This window comes from Saccopteryx bilineata, chromosome 4, assembly GCF_036850765.1.
Source record: "Saccopteryx bilineata isolate mSacBil1 chromosome 4, mSacBil1_pri_phased_curated, whole genome shotgun sequence".
In the NCBI taxonomy this organism is placed as follows: domain Eukaryota; kingdom Metazoa; phylum Chordata; class Mammalia; order Chiroptera; family Emballonuridae; genus Saccopteryx; species Saccopteryx bilineata.
The window spans coordinates 21,254,574-21,278,918 of NC_089493.1; the positions used below are offsets into that span (position 1 = coordinate 21,254,574).

Here is a 24,345-nt window from a genome sequence, read left to right on the forward strand (position 1 = left end):
TACTTTTCCTGTCTTGTAGTCAGCATTATCTGATATGAGTATTGCTACACCTGCTTTTTTTTGGATGTTATTTGCTTGGAGTATTGTTTTTCAGCCTTTCACTTTGAATTTGTTTTTATCCTTGTTACTTAGATGAGTTTCCTGTAGGCAGCATACAGTTGGATTTTCTTTTTTGATCCATTCTGCTACTCTGTGCCTTTTTATTGGTGAGTTTAATTCGTTTACATTTAGTGTAATTATTGACACTTGTGAGTTCCCTATTGCCATTTTATATCTTGCTTTCTGTTAGTTTTGTGTCTTGTTTGATCCTTCTCTTTTGTTTTTATTTGGTTGTATTTTATACATCTTTCCTCTGTTGCTATCTTTTTTATCTCATGTGCTTCTGTGGTGGTTTTTCAATGGTGGTTACCTTTGAGTAATGAAAAGGGTCCCTACCCTGTTCATTGTAGCGAACTATTTTGTGAGTACTTTTGCACTCCATCGTCCTTTGCTACTGTTAATCTCCATCTTCTCCCCCCCTTTCTTTTTGTTGTTGTCACAGTTTAAATTTGGTTTTATTGTGTTCTTCTTGGAGCTTTTACTTGTGGCTCTGTTTTTTTTTTTGTTCTTTGTATCTGATTGGAGAACCCCCTTTAGTAATTCCTGGAGTGGGGGTTTTCTGATGATAAATTCCCTCATCTTTTCTGTATCTGTGAATGTTTTTATTTCTCCTTCATATTTGAAGGATAGCTTTGATGGGTATAGTATTCGTGGCTGAAAGTTCCTCTCTTTCAGGACTTTAAATATTGGGGTCCACTCTCTTCTAGCTTGTAGAGTTTCTGCTGAGAAATCTGATGATAATCTAATGGGCCTTCCTTTATATGTTGTATTCTTCTTTTCCCTGGCTGCCTTGAGAATTTTTTCTTTGCTGTATATTTGTGTCAATTTCATTATGATATGCCTTGGAGTAGGTTTGTTGGGGTTAAGAAAACTCGGAGTTCTGTTTGCTTCTTGAACTTGTGGCTTTAGTTCTTTCCACAGGCTTGGGAAGTTCTCATCTATTATTTGTTTGAGTATGTTCTCCATTCCATTTTTTCCCTCTTCTCCCTCTGATATACCTATTATTCTTATGTTATTCTTTTTGATGGAGTCAGATAATTCTTGTAGGGCTATCTCATTTTTTTTTTAATTTTTGAGTCTCTTCTTCTCTCTGTTGTGCCTCAAGTTGCTTGTCTTCTATTTCACTAATCCTCTGTTCTGTCTGACCTGTTCTATTAGCTAAGCTTGTTACTTTGTTTTTCAGCTCGTGAATTGAGTTTTTCATCTCTGTTTGATTTGTTTTTATAGTTTCAATTTCCTTGGACATATATTCTTTGTGTTCATTGAGTTGTTTTCTGAGCTCCCTAAATTGCCTTTCTGTGTTTTCTTGTATATCTCGGAGGATTTTTAGGATTTCTATCTTGAATTCTCTGTCATTTAGCTCCAAGGTTTCCAATATATTAATTTTTTTTCTCCATAGATTTTTCCTCATCTAGCTGTGTTACCTCTCTTTCTTTTGTATCCATGATATTTGATTTTCTCTTCCTTAATGGCATCTGAGGGTGGTTTTGTTGATAGTATTAATGAGATTTAATAAAGAATAAAAAGTTAAAAAAATAAAAAATCGAAAAGAGTTGTTTTTTTTTTTAAAAATTAATAATGAAATAAAGAAAAATAAAATAAAATAAACATTTTTAAAAAAGGAAATTATTCCCCCCCTCCTTTTTTCCTCTCCTCTCCTCTCCCCTCTTTCTTGAGAAAATCTTGTGGTGAACTGTGAATTATAAAAAACAATGCCTGTAATGGAGGGCCTGAATTGGGGAAAAGTAATAAAGGGGCAAAAAAAAAAAAAAAAAAAAAAAGAAAAAAGAAGTGGGTATGGACCCACAAAAAGCAAATAAGGAAAAAATTTGGGTCAAGAATAAAATGATTTGCTTTTAGGTGTTGGTTGACTAAGAGTTATGATAAGAGGAAAACATAAAAATGGGGGGACAAATTAAAAAACTACTGTTGTATTTAGTGGAACAAGAACTAGATACAATGGAGAGCCAGGGATGGGAGCACTGCTAGTGAGTTAAAAAGGTGAAGTAAAAACCCCCCAAAATGCCACAAACATAAGTTTGAGTCCTAGATAAGATAATTTGTTTGTTATTGAGATTTGAATGAGAGGAGATGTAAAGGAGAAAAGAAGAAACTAATATAGAGGGAGAAAAGAAAGAGAGAGAGAAAAAAAGAGGGAACCACTAAAAGAAGAAAAAAGAAAAAAGAGGAGAGAGAGTTAAGGGTTTTGGAGTGCAACCCTCATAGAGAGAAAGGAAGAGGAGAGAAAAGATAATGGGAGATGTAACACTTATGGGTAGTGTAGTTCAAGGAGAGGAGAGAGTAAGACTGGCAGAGAGTCAATCGGCCAAATTGGAGGAGGAAAAAAAATATCAAGAATGAAGATAAGAGAAACGAACGAAGAAATATAATAAAATGGGATAGGTTATAAAGTCTGCAGATTATTCTTGATTTTGAGAGGTTATCTTCTTGCTTTTTCTTTTCTCTCCCTCTTTCTGGTTGGTGACTCTGTACCCCGGGTTCTGCCCCTTTGGCACGCTCAGGTAGACGTTTGCACTTGATAAGTCTCTATGGCGATGTCATGTGTTGTGCTTTAGTCTCGTTGGCAGTCGAGGCTCATTAGCATTTATAGGCTCCGACAGTGAGAGAGTCCGTGTTCCTGGAGCCTTTCTCCTAGTCTTTCCTTCCTCAATTAGTAGCCTGATAATCCAGCTATGGAGTTGCTGCTTCCTCTGCCTGGATAGTAAGAGGCTCAAAGAGCTGGCAACTCCCTACTCTATTTCCACTCAGCACAGGTCTCTGGGTAAGGCTCAGTCAGTCAGAGCTGCTAGCATAATCAGGCGGGCTTTCCGCCCACTCAAAGACCTCTGGCTCTGCCACTCTGTCCGGTAACACAGGCGGGCGCCCACTTCCGGGGCGCTTGGAGGAAACTCTCGCTCACTATCTGCGCGCGCAGACCAGGATATCCGGCCAGCAGTCTCACGCTCTGAGTGAATCCCCTACCAGCACAGAAAAGTTTCACCGTTGGAATTAGTTTTCGCTCCCTCCCGTGCGCGGCTTTCCCAGTTCGCTGGGGCTGCCCAGAGATTCCGCTTTCAGCCCACAGAAAGGCCTCTGACTCTGCCTCTCTGTGGGGTAACACGAGCACCCACTCCCAGGGCTTAGGAAGAAATCTCTCGCCCACTTATCTGCGCGCGCCGACCAGGAGATCGGGTAAAATGGCTGCCCCGCTTGTCTTTCTTTGTCTGGGTTTGGTGCGCGTATTAGCTTGTATTGACTGGGTTGCCACAGGATCATTTTTTCATCGGCTTGGATCTTCGTGCCAGAGCCTGGTTCGGCTGTTTGTGCTGCGGCCTGGATCTATTCACCCCCTTTGCCCGCCTCAGTTTCTATATTCACGGATCCCAGAGAAAGCCGCCCTGTTTAGGTTAGTGAGGAAAGCTGAGCATTTCTTACTCCCTATTTCCTTCGGGGTTTGGTTATATATTTAGCCAATTTTTTGCTCGACCATACCTTCGGGTGTATTGCGAAACATCTGGAGGCTCCAAGGATAGGTTTTTCTGTTTCTGGTTGAAGATCTTGTTGAATTTTGGGGGAGATTTATTGGTATCGCTTCCTACCCCGCCATTACTCTGACATCATCCTCTATTTCTTTTTTTTCAGTTGAATTCTAGTTTCAAAGTTTTATGGTCAGAGAATATGCTTGGTATAATTTCATTCTTTCTGAATTTGTTGATGTTGGTTTTGTGGCCCAACATATGGTCAGTTCTTGAGAATGTTCCATGTACAGTGGAGAAAAATGTATATTCTGGTGTTTTGGGATGAAATGTCCTGTAGATCTCTATCATATCCAATTGTTCTAGTATTTTGATTAAGGCCCATATTTTTTTATTGATTTTCTGTTTGGATGAACGATCTAGAGTGTCAGCAGTGTATTGAGGTCTTCAAGTATGATTGTATTTTTGTTGGTTTTTATTTTTAGATCAGTTAGTAGATGTCTTATATACTTTGGTGCTCCTTGGTTTGGTGCATATATATTAAGAAGTGTTATGTCTTCTTGATTCAATGTCCCCTTTATCATTATGAAATGACCATCTTTGTCTCTGATTACCTTTACTGTCTTGTAGTCAGTCTTGTTAGATATGAGTATGGCTACACCTGCTTTTCTTTGGATGTTATTTGTTTGGAGAATTGTTTTCCAACCTTTCACTTTGAATTTGTTTTTATCCTTGTAGCTTAGATGTGTTTCTTTTTTTTATTTTTATTTTTTATTTTATTTTTATTTTTTTTTCATTTTTCTGAAGCTGGAAACAGGGAGAGACAGTCAGACAGACTCCCGCATGCGCCCGACCGGGATCCACCCGGCACTCCCACCAGGGGCGACGCTCTGCCCACCAGGGGGCGATGCTCTGCCCATCCTGGGCGTCGCCATGTTGCGACCAGAGCCACTCTAGCGCCTGAGGCAGAGGCCACAGAGCCATCCCCAGCGCCCGGGCCATCTTTGCTCCAATGGAGCCTCGGCTGCGGGAGGGGAGGAGAGAGACAGAGAGGAAAGCGCGGCGGAGGGGTGGAGAAGCAAATGGGCGCTTCTCCTGTGTGCCCTGGCCGGAATCGAACCCGGGTCCTCCGCACGCTAGGCCGACGCTCTACCGCTGAGCCAACCGGCCAGGGCTTAGATGTGTTTCTTGAAGGCAGCATACATACAGTTGGATTTTCTTTTTTGATCTACTCTGCTACTCTGTGTCTTTTTATTGGTGAGTTCAATCCATATACATTTAATGTAATTATTGACACTTGAGGGTTTCCTTTTGCCATTTTATATATTGCTTTGTGATAGCTTTGTATCTTGTTTGGTTCTTCTCTTTTGTTTTACTGTCATTTGTTTTGGTTTTGTTGTATTCCATACTTCTTTCCTCTGTTTCTTCTTTTTTTAAGCCATGTGTTTCTGTAGTGGTTTTTTTCAGGGTGGTTACCATTAGATAATAAAACGGATTTATATCATATTTATTGTAGTACATTATCTCATGAGTGCTTCTGTACTCTATCTTCCTTTGCTACTGTTAATCTTTGTTCTCTCCCCTTTTTTGTTTTTGTTGTCACAGATTAATCTTGTTTTAATTATGATCTTGTTGGAGCTTTTACTTGTAATTTTGTTTTGTTTTGTTCTTTGTATCTGGTTGGATACCCCCTTTTGTATTTCCTGAAGTGGGGGTTTTCTGGTGATAAATTCTCTCATCTTTTCTATATCAGTGAATGTTTTTATTTCCTGTTCATATTTGAAGGATAGCTTTGGTGGATATAGTATCCTTGGCTAGAAGTTCCTCTCTTTCAGTACTTTAAATATTGGAGTTCACTCTTTTCTGGCTTGTAGAGTTTCTGCTGAGAGATCTGATGTAGCCTAATGGCCTTCTTTTATATGTTGTATTTTTCTTTTCTCTGGCTGCCTTGAGGATTTTTTCTTTGTCATTGGTTTGTGATAATTTTATTACAATTTGTCTTAGAGTCAGTCTGTTTGTGTTAAGATAACTCGGTGTTTTGTTTGCTTCCTGGATTTGAGGCTGTAATTCTTTCCACAGGATTGGGAAGTTCTTGTCTATTATTTGTTTGAATATGTTCTCCATTCCATTTCTCTCTCTTCTCCTTATGATATACCCATTATTCTTCTGTTGCTATTTCTGATGGAGTCAGACAATTTCTGTAGGGCTTTCTCATTTTTTAAAATTTGTGAGTCTCATCTTCTCTCTGTAGTGTCTCTAGTTGCCTGTCTTCTATGTCACTAATTCTCTCCTCTATCTGGTCTGTTCTATTAGCTAAACTTGTTACCTCAGTTGTCTGTTCATGTATTGAGTTTTTCATCTCTGTTTGATTCATTTTCATAGTTCAGTTTTCCTGGTGACTTATTCTTTTTGTTCATTGAATTGTTTTTTTTGAGCTCTCTAAATTGCCTTTCTGTGCTTTCTTGTATTTCCCTGAGTATTTTTAGGACTTCAATTTTTAATTCTCTGTCATTTAACTCTAAGCTTTCCAAGCAATTGAAATTTTTCTAGAGATATTTTTTATCATCTATCTGAGCTGTATCTCTGTCTTTTGTATCCATTATATTTGATTTCTTTTTCCTTAATTGCATTTGAGAGTGGTATTGTTAATAACACTAATAAGAGATAATTAGAAAATAAAATAAAAATTGAAAAGATACAGTGAAAAAATGAAAATTCTATTATGATAACTGGAATAAAATCTACAGAGAATGGGAGCCAGAACTGGGGGAAAATGACAAAGAGATAAAAAAAAATGAAGTAAAAAACATGCAAAATGCCACAAAGAAAAATATGAATCCAAAATAAAATATTTTGTTGATAAATAATGATCAAATGAGAGAAAAAGAAAAAGAAAAAAAAGAGAAAAGAAGAACAAAAAAGTTAAGGTTTTTGAAATGTAACCCTCATAAAAAGAACAAGAATGAAAAATGTAACAACTTTGTCTGGTGTGTGTATATTTCAGATGCTCCTGAGATTTTTTTCTCTGTCTTTAGTTCTTGAATTTGTTGAAATTTCAGGGAGAGATATTGGGAGCACCCCTCATGGCTCCATTTCTCTGATGTCACTCTCAAAAAGCTACTGTTTTTATACAGTATTTTAAAATTTATTAATAGAAGAGTTCAAGACTCTTTGAATTTAGAATGTATCATGACTCAGTGTAAGACAAGTTAATTTCACAATTTTAAAAACCAACGAATACTTTGGAAAGAGAGACAGACACAGAGACCACCTGATTGATGTGGAAGCTTTAAAATAAAAAGCATAATATAGAATTTGCAGATCAAAGGACATGACCCATAGTAGAATCTTTTAGGTTTCAGTTGAAATTTTTGAAAGCCAATGGTTTCTATCTGCCCAGGCTTGGCAATTTTGTCAGTTCTGGGTAGTCCCCAAGAAGTATCACTTTATTTGAAATTTCTTCAGTGTGTTTTCATTTTCATCATCAGCTATGATAGTTGGCTTTCATTTGGGGCCATCTTTTTACAGAAACAAACATTCTGTATCCTTCTCAAGGTTCACAATACATGTGCAGCAATGATTAGGGAGCAGCGAAGCTGAATTGAAGTTTGGGTACCAAGCTCATGAGCTAGTTCGCTTCATCTAGTGAAACCATCCCACACACCGATTGGTGTTGCTGTAATAAAAAGTGTAAAAAACTGTAATTGTTAAGTTCATGAATATCAACTACTGTATAGTCTGTATAACTTACCTGTTTTTTATGAAGAAGGCAGGAAATTTAGTACTAAGAATTAAAGTCTTTGCTAAAACTATTATTACTTCTACTGCTTAGTATTATCGTACACCTATTTCATGCCAGATAGCTTTAGGTTCAACTCTGCACAACCCTAATGAGGTAGTTGTTATTCTTTTCTTCATTTTCTTGATTGTGGAAATGGGCTTAGTGAGAGGCAGTAACTCAGTTTGCTGATCAAACAGGGGGACCTGTTGGAGTCCTAATTCAAATCTGGGCAGTAAGGCTCCTGAGTGCTCTTTATTATTGTGATTCAAGATCCTTTTTGTGTATAACAGATGCAAATAAGGCACTTAAATTCCTGAATTTTGAGCTACATTACTTATTGAGCTGTATTATTAATTTCTTGAACCAATAAGGGTTAGTTGATTTAATACTTAGGTATTTATTTTTGACAAATAACTTTATTTTTGATAAAGTCAACAGGATAGCATCAACATTCTAATATAGCATCTTCCTGGAGTATCTTTATTATGTGGCTTTTGCACACTTGAAGGAAGGGTGTAAATTAAGCACTAGGAAAGTGTATTGTCCTATAAGAAGACACAGGGGAAGTTGCAGGGATGACTTAGTTAATTAGTTTAAATGGACATTTGCATGTACAGTGATAGGCTAGAAATATTCTGATCCATGGGCTGGTACCATCTGGAGGCATGTGTGAGGAACAGAAACTTTATTTAGCCTAAAATAGGAGTCTAATGTCTTGTGAAACTTGGTGGCTTAACTTTGTGAATGAGGAATATTTAGGGTTCAATTCTGCTTTACTTGTACCACAGATTTTTAATTTATGTTTATAAAAGTATTATGGGTAGGAAGTTGCTAAGTTTAATTTTCTGAGTGATTCAAAAGGTTGATATGCTCATTGCATTATTATTTAAAAAAATTTTCTCGACATTTATTGCAAAAAGTACTTTGGAAATAAAGATTTTAGAAAGGATTAAATAAAGTTTTATTCAGAATTCACTTACTTTGGATGCCATATGGAGAACTGGTTTGAGGAGGGCGAGTTAGAACTTTTGCATTAGTATATGTGAGATGATGGTGGTGGGGGCAGTTGGACAGGGGTGTGTTTGAAGATATTTCTTTGCATATTGAATAGGTGTGATTTAGCAGTGAATTGGACATGGAGGGGAAAGGGAGAAGAAATCCAGGATGACTCCCAGATTTCTGACTTGAGCAGCTGGGTAGACAGATGGTTATTCTGCTTCTGAAATACAGAAGCCTGGTGGAAGTAGGTGAGGTGTAGAAATTAAGGTTTGACTTTGTCTGTGTTAGGTTTAAGATGCCTATGAGACATCCAGATAGAAATGTGAAACACTCAGCTAGGTATTTACTTTGGAGCTCAAAGGAGAAGCCTTTTAGAGGTTATAAGAGTGGTCACATGTAGAAGTGGTTTGGAACCAAGGAAGCGGAGGGTGTTTAGAGGGAGACTGTAGAGAATGCATCCAGGACAGGCTGAGTGTAGTCATGTACAAGGAGGCATTGGGCTGAGAAGGAAGAGCTGGTGAGATGTGGGATGTCCAGGAGTGCATGGAACCACAAAAGCCAAGGAAGAGGTACAAGTAAAGACATTTTCATAAATTTAAAGACTTGCAAAATGTGCCTTTTAGGGCAATTGCTTTTTGAGGAAATTACCTATGGGCATATAAGTAAAATAAGTAGTAACCAAGAAAGAAGGAGATATAAGTTTTAAAAGAAATAGTAAAACTAACCCAGAAATTCTGTGAAAATAATCCCCAGAGTGGTAGCTACGGAGCAAACTCAGGAATAATTCACTGTGAATTAGAGCAGCAAGTCAGTGTCCTTGAGAATAATGTGTTTGAATGGCATTGATTCTTAATAAATGATTCAGTAACACATAGGAGAAAATTTCAATGATGTGATAAATAATGTCCATATATGGCCAAAAGATGAGAAAATAGGAAAACCAAAAACACAAGAAAATTAATGATCCAAATAAGCTGACTAAATTGTGAGCATGACTGAAGGTAAGCAAAAAGCATCAATTCTCTGAGATGGAATAATTTATGAGAGGAATATTTTGCAAGTCCCACAGATAACCAGTAGAAGAACTAAAAATAGCAATATATTCATCCAAATTTGGAGAGGAGTATAAATGAGCTAAATATTTCAAAACAGGGAGTCAATTGAAAATGTCTAGAATTGAAAATGTCTAGAATTGAAAATGATGGAAGTAACCAGCAAAAGAATTAAGAATGGAAATGGTTGAGTGTGGTTGCCAGTGGGGTGTGGACTAGAGGTAAGCAAGTGTCAGAAAAGCAGGCCTTTGCTTTTCTTTGTAAGTCTTTCTGTTCTATTTTATTATTGATCCTGTACGTTATTAATTTGGTGGGAAAAAGGTAATGGGAGATAAGTCAGTGAGGACCGAGTTTGAACTGCGCACTCTGGTGTAATTTGATTATGAATTGCTGGAGAGTTTTGTTCTCCCTTCCTCCCTTCCGTCCTTTCTTCTTAATTTGAAATGAAAGGTATTGCAGCCTATTTGTTTGTTGGAGGTAATGTTTCAGTATAGTACTGGTTCTCAAAGTGTAATCCCCAGACCAGCGGCATTAGAGTCACCACGGAATTTATAGAAATGCACATTCTTGGGTCCCATCCCTGAACTATGGATTCAGAACTTTTGGGGCTTAGGATCATCACTTTGTATTTTCAGCCAGCCCCCCACATGTTGCGTATGTTTGCTAACATTGGAGAACCATTGCGGTAGTGTTACGTAATAACATTATGTTGCCAATTTTTACAATTGTGTATAGTTTCTCAAAGAGCCAACTTAAAATCTTTTTCTTTGTTGCCTAGGTCTGATGCTGAAACCAGAAGGGCTTTGGAAAGGTTGACTGAAAAACTTAGTGAAACCTCAAAACAAGAAGTGGTGAGAAGTTTTTGTTTATGAAAAGTCTTATTTCATATGTAGGTAGGAGGGAGGGTGGCCCAGCTCATTGTACTCACAGTGAAGTTTAGTAAATTCTGATTTTTTGGGTGGTATATGCCAGTTTGTCTAAAAATATGTTTTACAGCTCTTCTAAAATGTTCATGAATGTTAAGTAAGTTTGACATATTTACAGCGGTAGTAAATTGGAGAGAGAATTATCATTTGTTTTAACTTTCAGAGTTTTATAATGCATATTTTAAATTTTATTGACTCAGTGATTCTTCTGTAGCCTTTGTTAAATGATATTAAGAAGTACAGAACTTTCTGGTAGTGGCTCTGTAGCATTCCCCATTAAGTATTTCAGATCCTCTTATGTAAGTATGTACACAGTTGCTACAAAGACATCCTTGCTGTCTATTTTTCTTTTAGACCAGGGTTAGTCAACCTTTTTATACTTACCACCCACTTTTGTATCTCTGTTAGTAGTAAAATTTTCTAACCACCCACCGGTTCCACAGTAATGGTGCTTTATAAAGTAGGGAAGTGACTTTACTTTATAAAATTTGTAAAGCAGAGTTACAGCAAGTTAAAGCATATAATAATAATTACTTACCAAGTACTATATGTCAGATTTTCGCTAAGTTTGGCAGAATAAATCTTTATAAAACAACTTACTGTAGTTAAATCTATCTTTTTATTTATACTTTGGTTGCTCTGCTACCGCCCACCATGACAGCTAGAACGCCCACTAGTAGGTGGTAGGGACCAGGTTGACTGCCACTTTTTTGATGATACTGACTGATATACCCCTAATTCTCAAGGTTTATTATCTCAAACTCAGATTGTTCACACTCATTATGCAGTGATTTCTTTTTATCAAATTACTCCTTTTGGTGGAATTAAGGTTAAAAAAAATAAAGAACATAGAGTGTCCATTGATTTGTATCATCTGTGTGTTTTTCTTTAGGAGAAAACTCACAGTAAAAATTGTCATTAGCATGACCAGGCAGTGACGCAGTGAATAGAGCATCGGACTGGGACACAGCGGACCCAAGTTCGAAATCTCAGGGTCGCCAGCTTGAGTGCGGGCTCATCTGGTTTGAGCAAGGCTCACCAGTTTGAGCCCAAGGTCGCTGGCTTGAGCAAGGGGTCACTTGGTCTGCTGGAGCCCCCTGTCAAGGCACATATGAGAAAGCAATCAATGAACAGCTAAGATGCTGCACCGAAGAATTGCTGCTTCTCATCTCTCTACCTTCCTGTCTGTCTGTCCCTATCTGTTCTTCTCTCTGTCTCTCTCACAAAAAAAAAAATCATTAAACTGTTGCAAATTTGTCAATTTCAGGAACAATGTGTATTCATTCACAATATCTTTATTTTTTCAAAACAAGAAAAGTTAGCAAAATTTTTTTCTGAACATGTTTACTCAAATTGGGTCTCCCAGTAAAAAAAGATAAATTTTCTCCAGTTGTTAATTGTGTTAACAGTTCCTTACATAAATATGTTAAGTATATTTTGGAGTTTGGATTCATTGGCTGCATATGCTAAGAGATGAACTCAGTTATTGCCCTTTTCAAAAATAATAATAACCATCTGGCACATAAAAACACCTTACTCCTGAGTTTTTGGTGCTAATTTCTTTGTAAAGTGCATGCTCTAATGTGTTATCAGGACATGAGATACTTTTTTTTTTTTAAGTAAATTCCTAGATTTTCTCAGGTACACCAAGGGCACCTTTAATTTACACTGTACCTTTCTAAAATATCTAAAATATATACTTTAAATAAAGGTTTTTTTTTTAAGGTTAACAGATTGGTGCCTTTCTTTTTTCTTTTTTTGTATTTTTCTGAAGCTGGAAACGGGGAGAGACAGACAGACTCCCGCATGCGCCCGACCGGGATCCACCCGGCACGCCCACCAGGGGCGATGCTCTGCCCCTCCGGGGCGTCGCTCTGCCGCGACCAGAGCCACTCTAGCGCCAGGGGCAGAGGCCAAGGAGCCATCCCCAGCGCCCGGGCCATCTTTTGCTCCAATGGAGCCTCGGCTGCGGGAGGGGAAGAGAGAGACAGAGAGGAGGGGGAGGGTGGAGAAGCAAATGGGCGCCTCTCCTATGTGTCCTGGCCGGGAATCGAACCCGGGTCCCCCGCACGCCAGGCCGACGCTCCACCGCTGAGCCAACCGGCCATTTGCACAGCAAGAAACTTATGCCATTTTCTGATTTACGTGTTATTTCATCAGGAGCTGAGTGCACACTTCTAAGAATATAGCTCTAAGATCGTCTACCTTACTAAATGATCTTCCAGCTCATCTCAAAAACTCTAGAGTGGAGCCTTTCACTTGACAATGGAAGCTGCTGAAGCTTTGTCTTTGTCTTTTTAATTTTTTTTTGATTCTTAAAATTTGGAGGTATACTGCACATACAAAAAAGTACTCACAAAAAAAGTGCTCACAAAAGTTAGGGGTTCAGGGAACGTGCAGATACTCCAGTACTTTCAGCCTCTTGTATAGTGCATCTTCACCAATGAAATAAAAGTTAGTTTTGCATCTCATATGCATAATTGATCAACTTACTTTACTTGTTTGCTTTTCTGATGTTCTTGTTTAAGAAAAAAAAATCAAATGCTTTTTTTATCACTTCATATTCATTTTGAAATATCCCTTAATTTTTGTGAGCAGGATGTATCAGTGGATAGCTCCATTAATCATTGCGAAGTGAGCACGCCCCTGTAACGACCACCCAGACTAGAACTGGTACGTGACCAGCGTGCAGGAAGCCTCCTTACATCCCCTCCGCATCACTAACTCCTGCATCCTTAAAGATGACTATTACCGTATTTTTTGCTCCATAAGATGAACTTCTTTTCCTCCAAAAGTGGAGGGGAAAATGCCTGTGCATCTTATGGAGTGAAAAATTTTATTATTAAATATTTTAACACACCATTTGGTTCAGAATATTTTTTTTCTTATTTTCCTCCTTACAATCCTAGGTGTGTCTTATGGTCAGGTGCGTCTTATGGAGTGAAAAATATGGTATAGTTTGGCTTTTAACCCTTTAGATTAATTCTGCCTGTTTTGGACTTTTATTCAGAACATTTTTCCTTTTTGTTTCTGACTTCTTTTTTTTTTTTGCATTTTTCCGAAGCTGGAAACGGGGAGGCAGTCAGACAGACTCCCGCATGCTCCCGACCGGGATCCACCCGGCACGCCCACCAGGGGGCGATGCTCTGCCCATCTGGGGCTTCGCTCTGTTGCATCCAGAGCCATCCTAGCACCTGAGGCAGAGGCCACAGAGCCATCCTCAGCGCCTGGGCCATCTTTGCTCCAAAGGAGCCTCGGCTGCGGCTGGGGAAGAGAGAGACAGAGAGGAAGGAGAGGGGGAGGGGTGGAGAAGCAGATGGGCGCTTCTCCTGTGTGCCCTGGCCGGGAATCGATCCTGGGACTCCTGCACGCCAGGCCGACGCTGTACCGCTGAGCCAACCGGCCAGGGCTTGTTTCTGACTTCTTTGGCTAAACATTATGATTGTGATATTTCTCGGTGTTGTATCATGTATTTGTAGTTATTTCATTTTTATTCTTTAGTATTTCATTGCATGACTATAGTGTAATATATTGTAACATTTATTATGATTTCATATCATCATTAGCATTGATCATTACTTCAGATTTTGGGCTGTTAAAAATAATAGTGCGTTGACTGATATTATTTTAGTGCACCTGTGCAGGCATTTCTGTTGGTACATAACGTGGACTGCCATTGCTAGGTGCCTTCCAAGTTACTAGGTCCTGATAAACAGGTTTTCAAAGTGTCTGCCCTAATGTACACTCTTAGTATCAGTGTTTGAGAATTCATGTTGATTTTCATTCTTTCCATCACTCATACTACTGAGTATTTCAGTAATAGCTGTTATGTTGACTGTTTGGTATCTCATCATGGTTTAATTTCCATGATTACTGAAGATGATGAGCATCTTCTTTTATATATTTGCTGACTATTGGCTATTTTCTTTTTAAAAATACCAGTTTTCTTTTTTGCTCTCTCTTTTTTATTTGGTTTTAATGTCTAATTTTTATTTACTTATTTATTTATTTATTTTACAGAGACAGAGAGAGAGAGAGAGAGAGAGAGACAGGGACAGACAGACAGGAACAGAGAGATGAGAAGCATCAATCATTACTTTTTTGTTGCACATTGCGACATCTTAGTTGTTCATTGATTCCTTTCTCATATGTGCCTTGATTGTGGGCCTTCAGCAGACTGAGTAACCCCTTGCTCGAGCCAGCAACCTTGGGTCCAAGCTGGTGAGCTTTTTGCTCAAACCAGATGAGCCCGTGCTGAAGCTGGTGACCTCGGGGTCTCGAACCTGGGTCCTCGGCATCCCAGTCCAACGCTCTATCCACTGCACCACCGACTGGTCAGGCTTGCCCTCTCTTTTATTGGGTGGCTTGTCTTTATGTTATTGACTTGTGGGAGGTCTTTATTGTATATGAGCACTTTCTCAATTATATGTATTGCAAATATTGTCTCCCATTCTACAACTGTTCCTTCTTATTTTAAAAACTCTCTTAATGGGATCTTCTTTTGATGACAGGAAGTATATTTTATGCTCTGCAAACAAAAGTGCATATGTAATTTGATAATTGTTGTGTTTGAGAGGGCTTATTTGTTTTTTGTTATAGATTAGGGGCCATAGCAACTATGGATTACGTATTATTTGTTGTTGAGCTAGTTCAGTGTTAAACTTCAGAGCCAGGTTGTAACTATTTCTGTTTCACCCTTGCTGTTAGTGTACTGTCCTTCAGGATACCAGCCCAAAGGCCAGCAGGGGTCAACCTTTTTATAAAAAGTCAAACTTTTTATAAAAACCGCCCACTTTTGCAGTGCTGGTCAACCTGGTCCCTACTGCCCACTAGTGGGCATTTCAGCTTTCATGGTGGGTGGTAGCAGAGCAACCAAATGGTGCTGTGATTGGCCCACCATGAAAGCTAGAATGCCCACTAGTGGGCAGTAGGGACCAGGTTGACCAGCACTGCAAAAGTGGGTGGTTTTTATAAAAAGTTTGACTACCCCTGGTAGGGCTTGGGTGGGGGGGGAGTTTAACTAGGGACGGCCCCCCTGGAAAGGCTCTTGACCTCAGTTTTTCCCACACATCTGTTCACACCTGTTTATCTTTGCAATGTCTCATCTGCGTTTTCTGAAATGGTGATAATTCAGGGAGAAAATGTCCCTGAAATGTGGACCAACCTCTCTGAGTTTCTTTCTTCTCTTGTATTTGGTTTCCTACATCTTTACTTCTTTTTAGTTTTCCAGATTTTTTTTTTTTGTGTGTGTGAGAGAGACAGAGAGAGGGACAGATAGGGACAGACAGACAGGAAGGAGAGAGATGAGAAGCATCAGTTCTTCGTTGTGGCACCTTAGTTGTTCATTGATTGCTTTCTCATATGTGCTTTGACTGGGGGGGCTACAGCAGAGTGAGTGACCCCTTGCTCAAGCCAGTGACCTTGGGCTCAAGCCAGTGATCATGGGGTCATTTCTATGATCCCATGCTTAAGTCAGCGACCCTGTACTCAAACTGGATGAGCCCGTGCTCAAGCCAGCAACCTTAGGGTTTTGAACCTTGGTCCTTGGTATCCTAGTTTGATGCTCTATCCACTGCGCTATCGCCTGGTCAGGCCAGACTTTTATTTAAGATATTACTTTTAGCCCTGGCCTGCTGGCTCAGTGGTAGAGTGTCGACCTGGTGTGTTTGTCCTGGGTTTGATTCCCAGCCAGTGCACACAGAAGAAGCGCCTATCTGCTTCTCCACCCTTCCCCCTCTCCTACCTCTCTATATCTCTCTTCCCCTCCTGCAGCCAAGGCTCCATTGGAGCAAAGTTGGCCCAGGCTCTGAGGATGGCTCCATGGCTTCCTCCTCAGGCACTAGAATGGCTCTAGTTGCAACAGAGCAACGCACCCAGAGGGGCAGAGCATTGCCCCCTGGTGGGCATGCCGGGTGGATCCTGGTCAGGGGCATGCGGGAGTCTGTCTCTCTGCCTCCCTGCTTCTCACTTCAGAAAAATACAAAATAAATAAATAAAATATTAGTTCTAGCATTTTAGGTTATTTTCATTGGAAGAATTGGTTTGAATTGTCTAGCCTGTCAGTTTTAGAAGTGAAACTCTTTCAATCTTTCTGTGTATATCACATTTCAACACTGTGTTTGCTATTTCTAATGAATAAGGTTTTAGAGTTTTTCAGCTGTTGTCCGAGGCTTCTTTTGCTTGCTACATAGGCATGCAACCTGTGGGTGTGCTGGTAACAAGGGCTTTCATCCAGACTTGAGTATCAGTGTTGTGCTGAGATCCTTGTAGATCTGAGAAGCTGTAGGCATATCCGGCTGAACTGTCATGTTCTTCTTTGATGTTGTTAGATATTTGGGGTGGATTGAGTTTTGGGTTTGAAAATACTAATTAGCATAGTGCACATGACATTTGTTATGTTTTACCTATCACCATGTTAAAGAGAACCAACCCAGAATGAACAATTATCATTTTATTTTTTCTTTCAAATAGCAAGTAAAGCTAGGAAGTACTGTCTACACAGTCTAGAATGTTTATGTGGGCCTAACATATAACCACAGAGCTAAAAGTTAACAGCTTAATTTAAAGAAAGCTGGAATTCTTTCATGTCATCGTTATCACTGACCAGAATTACTCCACATCAGATAAGGCTGTGATTGCACAACTGGCTTACCAGTGTAAAGCTCAGTGGTGTGATTTGGGTATCACTTCCTCAGTGGTTTCATGTGCTCAGCTCATCAGGACATATTCTTTTAGATTGTCCAGCCTGGAATATTGTGCACACCTCATTTTACACTCGGTTGAATTGTTCATCTGCCAGTTCCTCCCATTACCTCGTGATGTTACTGCTTGTTTGATGCTTTCTGTAAACTTGCTTTCAAAGTCAGGTCACTCATAACAGTGCAGAGGGCATCTCAAAGCATTTATGGGTATATGTGGTTAGATTAGGAAACAGTAGTCTAATGCAAAATCTTAAAATTAATATTGTTGAATATTAAAGGTCTTCTGAAGGCCGCATGATGTTTGCTTCCAAACTGTGCAAGGCTTGATAGATGTTTTGTGACTCACTCATTCCAACTGAAGTCAACATTTACATTTTATAACTATTGACATATTAAGTTGTGTTTATGAATTCATGATAGCGTACTGTCAGAAAGGATGAGCTTTTGTTATTTGAGTGTTAAACTTCTCAGCAGCTGCAGCTGTTTTCCCCTCCAGATTTAACTTTAGAATAAAATTTCCAAAATGATGCATGTTCACAGTGGAAAACTTTTAAATATTGTACAAATATACAAAGAAGAATGAATGACTGTCCCTACCTCTCACCAATTTCATTTTCTGTTGGTAACCACTGTTAATCTCATTTATTGTCCATTATTCTGAGGCTACAATTGTTCATCGCACATTTCTCAGTAACTAAAATATATCTTGAAAGTTTATAGAACACATTTTTCTTGTGAGGCAGAAAGTACTATCATACATGCCAAGTTCTGATTTGTTAATCCTTTGTGAATCATAGATTTTTGTTTGTTTCTTTTTCAAGATGCCCGTTGGAAGGGAGTATATATTATTTATAGCATGATGTTACAGAAAATATTTTCTGTTAACACTTAATTGTGGTAATAAACAATCAATATTACATGGGCTTTATACCACAGGGGAAATTTTGTTGTCTAGAATTTACCTAGTTGAGGGTGATGTGAGTACATGATTATTCCTGGTGTAAATAGTCCATTTTATTTTAGTTGTCTATAAAAGGTCACTATTTTAATTAAAAATATGAACTTGGATCCAACTGTTTCTGGAAGAGTTGGTCATGAATAGAAGAAAGAATTCTCAATTCCACATTTAGGATAGCATGGTTATCACATAGATTGCAACAACAGGATATACAACAAATATTTATTGAAATACATTTTATTTTATTTTTTTTTAATTTTTCTGAAGTTGGAAACGGGGAGGCAGTCAGACAGACTCCCGCATGCGCCCAACCGGGACCCACCCGCACGCCCACCAGGGGCCGATGCTCTGCTCATCTGGGGCGTCTCTCTGTTGCAATCAGAGCCATTCTAGTGCCTGAGGCAGAGGCCACAGAGCCATCCTCAGCGCCCGGGCCAACTTTGCTCCGATGGAGCCTTGGCTGCAGGAGGGGAAGAGAGAGACAGAGAGGAAAGAGAGGGGAGGAGTGGAGAAGCAGATGGGCGCTTCTCCTGTGTGCCCTGGCCAGGAATTGAACCCGGGACTCCTGCACGCCAGGCTGATGCTGTACCACTGAGCCAACCAGCCAGGGCCTATTGAAATACATTTTATAATATCATATATTGTTAAAGATCTGAGGACTCAACATATTGAAAAGTGGGAGTACAATCCCATAAACAGAAGGCCTTTGCTTTTGTTTCACCTCTGCTCATTAAAGGCTAACTCTGAAAGCTATTCTAATTTTTATTCTTATTGCACCATTTTTATAACTATTTATAGAGACTTTGGACTTTTTGATATCTTATTGTTTATTATTGTTTATTATGAATCTCTGATAAAAATGTATTTTTTAGTATTAGGTGGTTAGTATTTTTTTCTTTAGGTTTCAGAAATAAAAAATCAAAATGAGTTTTTTGTGTGTGTATGGTGTAAGAAGGTGGTCTAGTTTCATTTTTTGCATATATCTGTCAAATTTTTCCAATACCATTTATTGAGTATTTACTCCATTGTATGTTCTTGCCCTCTTTGTGAAATATTAATTGACCATATAGCTGTGGGTTGATTTCTGGGCTCTCTAGTCTATACCACTAATCTATATGTCTGTTTTTATTCCAGTACCATGCCATTTTGATTACCATGATTGTACTTTTAGTATAGTTTGATATTAGGTAGCATGATTCCTTCAACTTTGTTCATCTTTGTCAAGGTTGCTGATGCTCTTCAGGGTCTTTGTCATTCCATATACATTTTTGGAATATTTGTTCTAGATCTGTGAAATACACTATTGGTGTCTTGATAGCAATTGCATTGAATCTATAGATTACTTTTTGAGTAATATGGACATTTTAATGATGTTAGTTCTTCCTATCCATGAACATGGTATATGCTTCTATTTATTTGTATGTTCTTCAGTTTCTTTCTTCAGTATCTTATAATTTTCTGAGTATAGGTTTTTTATATCCTTGGTGAAATTTATTCCTAGGTATTTTACTCTTTTTGAAGCAATTGTGAATGGTATGTTTTCTTAGTTTCCCTGTCTGATAGTTCATATATAAAAATGCAACTGATTTCTGTTTTTTTGCATCCTGCTATTTTACTGAATTCATTGCATTGGTGGGAATGTAGATTGGTACAACCACTGTGGACAGCAATATGGAGTACCTCAAAAAATTTAAAATGGAGTTATCCGAAGAAACTCAAAACATGAATTCAAAAGAATATATGAACCCTGATGTTCATTTCAGCATTATTTGCAATAGCCAAAATTTGGAAGGATTCCAAGTGCCCATCAGTAGTTGTGTGGATAAGAAGCAGTGGTACATTTATGTAATGGATACTATGTGGCCGTAAAAAAAAAAAAAGGAAATTTTACCTTTTGCAACAGCATGGATGGACCCAGAGAGCATTATGATAAGTGAAATTAGTCAGTTACAGAAGCCCAGGTACCTTATGATTTTACCTATATGTGGAATCTAATGAACAAAATGAACTAACTAGCAAAATAGAGACAGATCCATAAGCAGGCTGGCAGGTTTTGGGGGGGGGGCTGGGTGAAGGAGTTGAGAGAGTGAGCAACAAGGACAAAAATAAGACACTCATGGACACGGACAACAGTTTGATGATTGCCTGGGGATGGGGGTTGGAGGAGGGTGTGGGGGGATAGATGGTGATGGGAAAACACTTGACTGGGGGGGGGGGGGTAAACATACCATATGATGTAAAGAGAAATGATAGAGAATTGAGCACCTGAAACCTGTGTAGTTATGTTAACCAGTGTCACCCCAATAAAATCAATTAAAAAATGAAAATGAGGCGGCATTAATGAATGCCGTCTTTACAATAATTGTTATTATTGGGAATTATCTTAAAATTTCACAGTGATAAATACATGCTGTGTCATTAGGTTCAGAGCCCACAGCCTTCTGTTTGGAGCTCTGTTTACTTGCTCTTCCTTCGGTCTTCTCAGTCTCAGAAAATGGCATCACGGTCCATCCAGTGGCCACCTAAGAGTCACTCTAGTTCTTTCTCTTCATACCGCACTTCCAATCCATGATAGAATCTTGCCCTTTTTGTTTTTGAAATCTTGCTCAATTCCATCTTCTGTCTAATACTTCTCTTCAAGCACCATCACTTTATTGAGTTCACTGTAGTGGCCTCCATTGAATTTCTTCTCCTTTCTCCTACATGTGCCTAATCTGTGCTCCTGATAGTAGCCTAGTGATTTTCAAAAATTGTTATTACTGTCAGTTATTCCCCTGCTTTAACAAATCCTCCCTGAGTTTCTTCTATTCCAAATTCTTTACCATAGATTATAGTGCCTATATTATATCTTTCTCTTTGTGCCTTGAAATTGCCAAACTCATTTCTAAAGTGGGGTCTTTGTATTGGTTTCTCTTCTTCTTCCAAATCTGTGCATGGCCAGATCCCTGTTGCCATTCAGGACTCCAGTGAAATGTCATCATCTTGAGAGACACCTCTCCCCTCTCTCTTTTTTGCTACATAATTGGTAGCAGGTAGTGTACCAAACACACGGTTCTGTATTTGCCATTTTTACTTAATATATTTTTGAGATGTGAGATTGTTCCATATTAGCATCTAATGAGCTCTTTAATTCCTTTCTTTTAATACTTAAAGCATCCCACTGAATGAATGTTTCATAATTTATGTAACCGGTCTCATATTGATGGGCATTTAGGTAGTGTCAGTCTTCTGGTTTTATACACAGCACTGCAATGAATGATCTTGTACACATACCATTTTTTTCACATGGGAAAGTAAGTGGTAGAATAAATTTCCACAAGTAGATTTACAGGATAGAAGTTTGCATGCATTATAATTTGTTACATGTTGTTCAATTTTATAATTAGTATTTTAAATGTCCTCTTTTAGCACTTTTATCTGAGAATTAGCATTTATCTTACCCTTCTCCAAAAAGGATGAAAGGCAGCCTACCGTAAAATTAAAATGTGTTGAAATTCTGCTAATTCTAACTGGCCCCTAATATAAGAATGTCTTCTTCCCTCTGGCATCCAACCCCACACTCCTCCCTTCACCAGCCCCAACAGGTTTTTCTGGACACATGGTTACTTAAGCAGAGATGATATTTCCTAGTTTCCATGTGCATCTAAATTAAGACCATGTGACTAAGGGTGAATAAAAGTGAAGCATGTGGCCCTGGCTGGTTAGCTCAATGGTAGAGCATTGGCTAGTGTGTGGATGTCCCAGGTTCCGTTCCCGGCCAGGGCACACAAGAAGAGTGCCCATCTGCTTCTCCACCCCTTCCCTTCCCTTCCCTTCCCTTCCCTTCCCTTCCCTTCCCTTCCCTTCCCTTCCCTTCCCTTCCCTTCCCTTCCCTTCCCTTCCCTTCCCTTCCCTTCCCTTCCCTTCCCTTCCCTCCCCTCCCCTCCCCTCCCCTCCCCCTTCCTTCCTTCCTGCAGCCATGGCTTGATTGGAGCAAATTAGCCCCAGGCACTGAGGATGGCTCCATGACCTCTGCCTCAGAGCTTAAAAATGGCTTTGGTTGCAGTGGAGCAAGGGCCCCAGATGGGCAGAGTATCGCCCCCTAGTGGGCTTTCTGGGTGGATCCCAGTTGGTGCACATGTGGGAATCTGTCTCTGCCTCTCCTCCTCTCACTTAAAAAAAAGTGAGGCATGCCACTTCTGGCTTGCCTTTTTGGAAACAAAGTTATAGCTCTGGCTTGTCGGTTTAATGGTAGAGCATTGACCCAGCATGTGGAAGTGCCAGGTTCAATTCCTGGTCAGAGCACATAGGAGAAGTGACCCTCTACTTCTCCCCAGCCTGCTTCTCTTTCTCTTTATCTCCCCCTACCTCAGCCATAGCTCGATTGATTTAAGTGCATTGGCCCTGAGTGCTGAGGATGGCTCTGTGCAGCTTCAGCCTCAGGTGCTGAAAATAGCTCATTTGTGAGCATTGGGCCCAGATGGGCAGAGCATTGGCCTCAGATGGGTTGCTGGGTGGATCCAGGTCAGGGCGCATGTGGGAGTCTGTCTATCTCCCATTCTTTCACTTGAATTAAAAAACAGAACAAAAAAAGCTGCTTGTCTAGAAATTTCTCATTCTTTCTGTGGATTGAAATGCAGATTGTGCACTGACCCAGCGTAAACCATGCAGGAGAGGATAACAACCTAGGGAATAGTGAGGCAACACATTGAAGGAACCTTAGTCTCTGAGTGACCTGGGGGAGCAGAATGGCCTGCCAGCTGTCTTGCTTCCTTCTGCACTGTCATATGAGACAGAAATAAACTTTTATTTAGGTTGCTCTATATTTGATCTTTTTGAAATTGCCTAGATGGTACTCTAACTAATGCAGAAATGTATCACAGAAATAGGTGAGAAAGATAAGACAGAAAACTAGAATTACCCAAATGCATATTTTCGCTCCTTGGCTGTTGCTGACTTGATTGGAGTTGTGTGACTCAGGGTATCAGCAGTAGAAGGAGGGAATCTTTTTGAGCACATTGATCTGTCTGGATGATTGGGTCTCTAAAGATAGTGTGGCTCTGGCTGGTGGCACAGTGGAAAGAGCGTTGTTCCAGAGTATCAAGGTTGCCAGTTCGATCCTGGTCACCTGCTTGATCCTGAGGGCACTGGCTTGATCCTCAGGTGGCTGGTTTGAGTCAAATCAGGGCATGTATAAGAAGCAATCAATGGGTATACAACTAAGTAGAACAACTAACTGATGCTTCTCACCCCCCCCTTCCCTCTCTTTCTCATCTTTAGTTGGATTCATAGGATTATAATTTTACCACTGTTGGCAATCATAAAATACTATGTTCGTTTTATTTTCAGTCATGCTAGTAGTGTGTGTATGCTTTATTTTTCTGAACACTGACTAGAATGTCTATTCATTTCATTACTTAGATCTTTCTTCAGACTTGAACAAAACAGAACAAGGATATTATGATTTTCCCATGTTCTAATGGATGTATAAGCCAATAGTTGTACTTGCTTAGTATTTTGTGGTTCACTCAATGCTTCTTTCTTTTAGTTAAGCAAATTTCAGTGTATATTACTGGAAACCTCTAATTAATAGTGGCCCAGAAAAGACAAAAGTGATTTCCTTCTGTGGGAAAGTCCGAAGTTGGAATTCAGGGTTCCTTGTGGTGCTCTGTGTCCTGACCTGCAGTGTGTCTTGTTTTTCTGCTGTCATGGCCTCAAGTTCATGGTCCAAGTGGCAGCACCTGTACACCAGGCACGACGGAGGAAGGGATGAGTAGATAGCAAAAGGCAATGATGTGCCCTCTCTATGGGTAGTTTCTTGAAGTTGTCACTTGACATTTAGGCATGTGTCCCATTTGCCAGATTTAAGTCACGTGGCCTGAGCCAGCAGCCAAGGAGGCCAGAAAGTGTATGGTTTATATTTGGCAGGCACCACCTTGCTTTATTATGGAAGAAATGGAGGCAGGGGAGTGGATATTAAAGACAACTATTAGTTTCTACCATGTCATCCACGTTTTTCGTCCCACTGCTTTTCTGCTTTTTGTCTCACATTGCTTTATTGGCCATCAGGGCAAGTTATTTTCCCCATTTTATGGATGATGATGTTGTTTTGAGAGACTGAATTAGTTGAACAGCTCAAATAGTGCATGCTTGATTTAGAAGTCTAATCACAAGGCCAGTATGTGGCACAGCAGGGAGTCAAGAGTGGTCATCTATCATTACATTACAGAGAAACCTAATACCGGTGAGAATAATAGTATTCTGAAAGGGAGAACAGAGTTCTGTAGAATGAATAGAAATTTTGTGGATGGACTGGTGTGTGTTTGTGTGTTTCTTCATTAGACTGGCTAGCTTATTTCCCGGGTGAGGATTTA

General features: G+C 39.4%; 1 protein-coding gene across 5 annotated transcripts in view; it reads left to right on the forward strand.

The window, feature by feature from the left end:
• Nucleotides 1–24,345, forward strand: part of CEP128 (centrosomal protein 128) — a 447,508-nt gene that overhangs the window by 62,487 nt on the left and 360,676 nt on the right. For all 5 annotated transcript variants that reach the window (XM_066276450.1, XM_066276451.1, XM_066276454.1 and 2 more), the window contains one exon: nt 10,186–10,258. In XM_066276450.1, the coding sequence (XP_066132547.1) occupies nt 10,186–10,258 (73 nt within the window). The remainder of the gene's footprint in view (nt 1–10,185; nt 10,259–24,345) is intronic.